The sequence below is a fragment of the Halyomorpha halys genome, unplaced genomic scaffold, assembly GCF_000696795.3.
Source record: "Halyomorpha halys isolate HHAL.00 unplaced genomic scaffold, Hhal_1.1 Scaffold128.1, whole genome shotgun sequence".
NCBI classification, from domain to species: Eukaryota; Metazoa; Arthropoda; class Insecta; order Hemiptera; family Pentatomidae; genus Halyomorpha; species Halyomorpha halys.
Genome location: NW_027110898.1, coordinates 1,920,127 through 1,927,281, shown reverse-complemented (window position 1 = coordinate 1,927,281; position 7,155 = coordinate 1,920,127). Strand labels below are relative to the sequence as shown.

The following is a 7,155-nucleotide window of genomic DNA, read 5'->3' as shown; positions in this document are numbered from 1 at the left end:
GTTAGTCAGCAAGTCCATGTACTTAGCTGGAAGGAATTTCTCCCAACCGCGCTGGGCGCTCCGCCAGAAGTGGGATGCCCCCCTATGTGGTAATGAGCCCTCCCAACATCTTCATTAACCATCTGAAAGTATTGGTGAACTCAAAGTGGAAAACAACCGCCTTGCACTTTCCTACTTAAGGTTGAAAAGAAGGCCTATTAAAAGTTCAATTGAAAAATCTTCTATTAAATACTTTTTTATCACTTCAATTGTTCAAATAAAGTCATAATTTCTGAATTTAACCTTTTGCTAAATCCTTCATTGCCAACAGCACAGTAGCATATACATACAATGTAGCAACATACAATTATACAAATAAATTACCCTAAGTGAGATTTAATTTGGGAAAAGAAATAATGAAGAAGCTGGTAATTCTGTAATAAAATATACACTTTTATTGTGTAAATATATTACAAATATTTTATTTAAAAACATACAAAAAGTACTTCTAAGTCTTTCTTGATTTATTGAGTATTTACACTTTGTTGTGGTTCTTCTTCGCCCCTGTTGGTATGAAGATACATAAGATCCCCGCCGCTAGTTAACACAATAAACAATTATTAAAGAATATATATAAATATATATTATTTTTATACATTCATAATCTGACTAAAATTCAATAATTTAAATCATAAAATAAAATTAAAAATTTTAATATACATAAACCATATATACGTGTGTGTGTTCAGTACTAATACCAAAATATTGTAAAATAATGCTAATAAAGGTTGATTTGATTTAAAAAAAAAAAAAAATAATAAATACCAGCAACCATAAATGTCAATCCAAAATGTCCAGCTCTGCAATGGTTTTCAAATAGAATCCCTAATATTTGTCCACCTACACCAGAACCCATCCTTGAAAATGTCATGGTTAGGGAAGCAGCACTTGACCTGAATAAAAGAGTTTTCATATTATATATTTGAAATCTGAATAAAATAAATGTATAGTACTTGATAGCTCAGTTAAGGTAATGAAATCCAGACATTGATGATTAGTGAGGTGGCTAAGAATAAAATGCATAGCAATGACGTATAATTAAATAAATAATTATATTGAATTTTTATATTCTTTGTTTCAAACTGCACATCCAACCATCACCTGATTCAGAATTTTTTTAGTGACTTAAAACTATTAAAATAGTTAAATTTATACATATAAGTCTTAATTCATATGAAAGGACAGGATTCAGGACCAAATAACACATACTGGAAGATGTCTATCCCTGGGGAGGGACTTTGATCTCCCAGAAAACTTTTGAAAAAGAAATATTAAGAAGTCAATTAACCAAATAAAAACTTGTAATTACTTTGCAAGCAGATACCTTAAAATAGTAATAATAATTAGTCTTAAACTTGAATTAAATGCTGTTTTTAAATTTTTACATTTTGGTGTTATCTGATGTATTAATAAATATAAAAGAATAGGAAGGCTGGCTCCACCACTCCTTAGCAGCTAGGTTATCCACATTCACATTTAAATTATCTCTTATGCTGATATTCAGTATTCTTTCCTTATCTTCTGTGGAAAAGTTATGAAAAGAAGATGGATCATTAAGGCATACAATTTAAAAACTTGTAAGAAGGTTTTTAATCATTATTATATCTTTAGAGATTCAAAACTTAATCTGTATAGAGACACTTCCTCTCAAGGTGATTTTAAAATAAATATGCCGCAATGATAGAAAGCTATTTAGAATGAGTGAATTCCTAGTTAGTAAGCAGCCTTCTTTCTTAACATTTGTACCCTATCATTTTGGATCTATTTTGGCAAATATTTTGTCAAATAAACAGAAAGAATTTATATTCTTTAAAAACAATAATAAATAGCTTTTAGAAGCAAATATTAAAGATCAATATTTTTATTTTCATAATTAAAAAATGCATTATTTGTAAATTCTAGTATATATAGGGAATATTACCTTAATTGTGTTGGGAATAACTCAACGATAATGCTGACAATCACTGGAAACATTGTGAATAATAAAACAATCATAGAAGCAAGGCAGACTATTAAAACATAAGGTGATGCCAAAAAGACCGTCAAGAAACATATTCCAGCTGTCAGAAAAGAACAGACACCTGAAATTAAAATAAACAAACTATAATTTTTTTCAACACACTAATTTAAGAAAAATTAAATAAATCTGGTAAAAGACAGGATGACTTACATATTAATATCTTTCTGTCTATCTTTAATCCCCAGAGGCCGACAATAATACATGCAGTCATTTCAGCTATGCCAAGAAGGATCCCAGCATACATGAAATCATACTTGATATTACAGTCAAGAGACACTGCAGTGTTACTTCCTTCCATGAGATCACATATTGTAACATTAAATATTTCTTGGGTTTGAAAGTGTCTCATTACTCTATTGGTCTCTTCTGGGAACCACATAATTAATGTGTTACACCTAGTTAACAATCAACATTAATTATAAGTATAATATATTTTAATTTATGTATAATTAAAAAAAAATTAAGATGATCTAAACCTGTTTTACAGTATCCTCAACAAACCCTCAAGGCATATCTGGTATCAAACCTTTCAAAGGCAAATTGAATTACATGTGTAATCAGGTCCTAATTGGTACAAAGTAAAAAGATAAGCTTCAACATTACTCTTGTCTAAGTTAGTCAAGAGCCCTACCATGAAATGTGATATGTAACATAGTGTTTATGCTCATTGTTTTAAAATGTCAAGTTAATACATTTTCTAATGTCCTAGCTGTGGTTGTAGCTTAAAAAAATCTATTTGAATGCCGTCAAAATATGAAAATACAATTTATTTTTTCTTAAGGAACAGGGAGATTAGTTCCTGAATAAACAAAAAGAGTTTTTCTCTATAGTCAATATACTTGTTGAAGTTCTCAAAAGTGGAACAGGTAAAACGACAACCATCTTTTTTATACTTGTTAAATTCAAATAAATTAATTTTTTTTGTGGGTGTTACTTCATGGACTAATAATATTATATTGATAAACTCTTACTTTTCACAATAATTTAAAATGAATCAGTTAACATCATCTCTTTTCATATTTTGGTCTGGCAGTAGAGTAACTTAGTCATTTAACTTCTGTACTTCCCCAGCACTCTAATAAGTGCAGAAAGAGTGGTCAAAAGATCTATTTAAGGGAAAGAATCTCAAATGTGTGGGGTACATACTCTACTTTTTCAATGTCTTCAACAATATCACTAAGAAACAGTAATAATTAAATGAGGAGAGGGTGCGGTCAATGAAATAATAATTAAACTTAAGGCATCAACCCTGTAAATCCATTCATGAAAATATTCAGATCAGCTCCACTAATATCTATATTACACAGAATTGATTGTTATAAAGAGATCATAGGTTAACTATAACCTTTTATAAAATAATCTCGAAAGATATTTTATAACATTGCATGGTGCTTCATTATTCATAAGATATTACAATCTTTCATTACCACTACAATCACTTTTTAGTAATTAATAACATCTATTCCAAAAAATCCATATAAGGACTAATATTTTTTGTATTTATTTTATTTGAAAATATCTGATCCAAGGAATTAATTGAAAAAATAGTAATCAATAAATTCTATGTCATACATTAAAGATGTTCAATAACTTTGCCCTCAGTTTATTTGATAAGATACTAGAGGAATTTATTTAGGAATAATTAATATAGAGAAAATAGATTAAATATAACTAAAAATAATTATGGATTAACTATTTAAATTTATACTGACGTTCCAACTAGACTGAAGAGTAAGAAACAAGACATCAGAGTGAAAATTACATATTTCTTTGAGAACAAAGTTGCAATATCTCTCATCATCTTCTTAAAATAATTTATAAATTGGTTACCATCAGATTCAATTTTAGCATTTATTTCATCGGAATTCAAACTAAGACTTGTTATCTGGAAATAAAAAATATTATAAACATAGAATTAAATAAATTGAAATTTTATTATTATTTTTAAAAATTGGCTATAACGTTTTAAATTATAGATTTTTGGTTTTAAGTATTGTTATATTAATATAAGTTTGTTTTATTTTTTAATGATTAAACTATGTGATATTGTAGTGTTTTTTTTTTGTTTTGTTTTTTCCCATGATTAGGACACCCTCGCTCTAAAAACAATAGTTTGTCTCTATTGAAAAATATGCTTGTAAAGTGCTTAAATTACATTTATGGTTAGGGTATTTATCACATTTTTTTATCTACACAATATCAAATCAAAGAAAATGTAATTGATTTGAATAATATCTTTGCATTACTTAGGAGAAAGAAAATCCTTATTTTTAATCCATACAGCCAATATTTTAAATTACTCACTGGGAATTCAGCCTTGTTTTTTTTCTGATTAACTGCATAAATGCTTTTAATTACTTCTAATGCCTCTTCATGTTTTCCTGCAGTATATAAGAACTTTGGAGTTTCTGGTAATTTAGATAGAAGTAGCATAGCTAGAGAAAGTGGAATCAATATGAGTACGATGTAGAGACGCCATGATGTAAAAACCAAGCCCTCAAAGATTGGTATGTGCACATCTAATGGTAAAATCACCAAAGCCGTTGCTGAAATAAAAAAAAGGTTAATTCTTGAAGGTGATGCTGAAAAAAAAAACATCATCGCCAAAAAAAAATTAAGTTTTAGAAAATTAAATAATAAATATGAATAAATTAGAAGATTTTTTAACTTGCTCTCTTTGCTGTAATTTTTTCTCAAGTTTTCATTGCCACAAGTGTCAATTTTATTTTAATATTTTACAATACATTATCCATAGTTTAGACTCAGTAAGACATTTCAGAGATTTTGAAATTATTTACCCCTTTAAGGAAAAGCCAGAAAAAATTGTATTAACTAAAACAAATCAGACAATAATATTTTGGAGTTACTGGACATACTTGAGTGGGTAAAAAATAATTGATTCTATCAACAATGTTTTACAAAATCATTTCTTTTTCATGTATGTTGGGATGTTTATATTATTCATCATGACCAATTATCGTCAAATATTTTAAAGAAGGTTTTTAACTAAGCTACAATTGAATGTTGCTTTATCAAAACTATTAATTTTCACATACATGTTCAGAATATACACATCATTAGTCGTTAATTTGGCCCTAAGACTAGAGGCAAGTAATTTAAAAAATAAAGTGTGCCTTGCGTACTCTACAGTAGTCCTCTGCTCATTTCTAGATAGTATACTGTCAGTTGTAACTGAATTCCATATTTTTTAAGAGTATTCTTCCTTTTTTTGCTGCCTTCTCTCACAATAAATTTTGTTGTAGAATTAGGGAGGGTTTTATAAAGAAAGACAACGAGAGAATGTTTTCACTAGTGGATGCCAAGGCAGACTGTTCTGGACATGGGGATGCTAAGCTATCCCATGCCAGAGCAGTGTCGCCATCTACCGTTTTATTTCATACATAAAATAATAAAACCTATTTTCTACAACAAATTCTCACACCAATAATTTGTGTTTTGTGATTCTGGCTCCATTTAGAAGCTTTAAATTTTATTAGGGTTAATTCATAGGACGTATTTCCAATTCAGAATGCTAAATTTTCAATAAACAGGTATTGTGACTAACTACTATAACTACTTTGGGGCTAGCCTATACATTTTGACTTGATTATTATATCCTATAAAAGAAAATAACAAACTTGGAGTAAATTTCCATGTAAAATAGGCATTCAGTATAATGTATATATTTTTTCCTACGCCACAGGAAAATTAATAGGCAATTAAGCCATTTTCCACTCGCAACCCAGTATAAGTTGACTTCAATAGGTCGTTGTAACAAGAGTTGCTGCTCATTTAGTGCTATCAATGGGGCACGTGTATTGATGATAAGAGCACTATCTCCAATTAAACTGAATATTAAATAAAAGTAAAACAAAATATATATTCAAACCTTTTATATAATAATCTAATCCATATTTTAGAGTCACTCTTAGGAAACAACATTCTCACCTGGTAGAACAATATTACAAGTAGACATCATCGCTGTCATTATCAGAAGTCCTTTGGCTCTGATATTAGATGGACAAAATTCTCCAACATAAACATACGCTGATGTAAATGTTCCAGTCAAGCTGTGAAAGTATTAAAATACAGATTAGAAAAATATGTTTAATTTAGAAAAAAATAAATCTGATACCAGTTTAACCGTTAGTGTTCTTTTAGATATTGTAAGATGAACTCATTTTGCATATAGGCTACCAAAAATCTCTTCGGAGAAATAGGTCAAATATTTTTTAAGTGTTTCAATTTTTAAAGTATTCTTCACAGCTTTTTAATGTGAGAAATCACAAACAACATTGCACTTATCTCACTAAATGTTTATTTTTACTTAAAACCACAACACCGTTTGCCTATAGAGCCACTATTTAGCATATTGAAAATAATTACTCACTTTCACAACAAAAACTTTCAACTAAAACAATTATTAAATTTTATATAAAAGCAAAAATTTATGACATGGTCCAGCAGAACTATGATAAGGCTACATATAAGTGGGTGAGAAGACAATTTTATTACTAATAATTTACATTATTTGTTGGTGAAATATTTGTAAGGTTTGTCCACCATTGTTCTCCTTATTCCAAAGCTTGGTCTTTGTTATAGGGCTCAGACTCCACCACTCTTCTATGTTACCACATAACTACCGTTGCCATGGATGAAAAACTTTTTATTATCTGTGAACCACAATTTCTTTTTTAATGGAGAAATGAATCAAAGTTGTTCTTGCAAGCATTTATTCCTGGAGCTTTGGTTTTTAGTGGGAACATGGTTATTAGTGTTCATTGTCTTCCTTGTGTGCTAAAATACTTATTTATACAAACTTAAAAAAAAGAAAAAGAAAAGTAATATAGTAACCTTGAAAACGCCTAATGTTTGCTAACACTGGATGATGGAATAGTTATCAAAGTTGAAGATAAATTAAGAAGGATTAAAGTACAATATCATGAATGTGTGTTATTAATGAAAACCATAGTATAATTCTTACTTATTGGCTATAAGATAGAAGATTATAATATTTACTATTTAAAATTTCTCTCTGTTGTTTTAACTATTTCTGTTACAAATAAAGTAATTAAGAAATTTTTATTTGTCCTTTT

General features: G+C 28.6%; 1 protein-coding gene across 1 annotated transcript in view; it reads right to left on the bottom strand.

Moving 5' to 3' along the window:
* Positions 1 to 411: 411 nt before the first annotated feature.
* Positions 412 to 7,155, bottom strand: part of LOC106678211 (synaptic vesicle glycoprotein 2B) — a 24,598-nt gene continuing 17,854 nt past the window's right edge. Inside the window, exons 4-10 of the mRNA XM_014416608.2 lie at positions 6,008 to 6,129; positions 4,364 to 4,605; positions 3,772 to 3,944; positions 2,210 to 2,454; positions 1,961 to 2,120; positions 805 to 932; positions 412 to 576 (exon numbers count right to left, since the gene is read on the bottom strand). Of these exons, the coding sequence (XP_014272094.1) occupies positions 515 to 576; positions 805 to 932; positions 1,961 to 2,120; positions 2,210 to 2,454; positions 3,772 to 3,944; positions 4,364 to 4,605; positions 6,008 to 6,129 (1,132 nt within the window). The 3' untranslated portion in view covers positions 412 to 514. The remainder of the gene's footprint in view (positions 577 to 804; positions 933 to 1,960; positions 2,121 to 2,209; positions 2,455 to 3,771; positions 3,945 to 4,363; positions 4,606 to 6,007; positions 6,130 to 7,155) is intronic.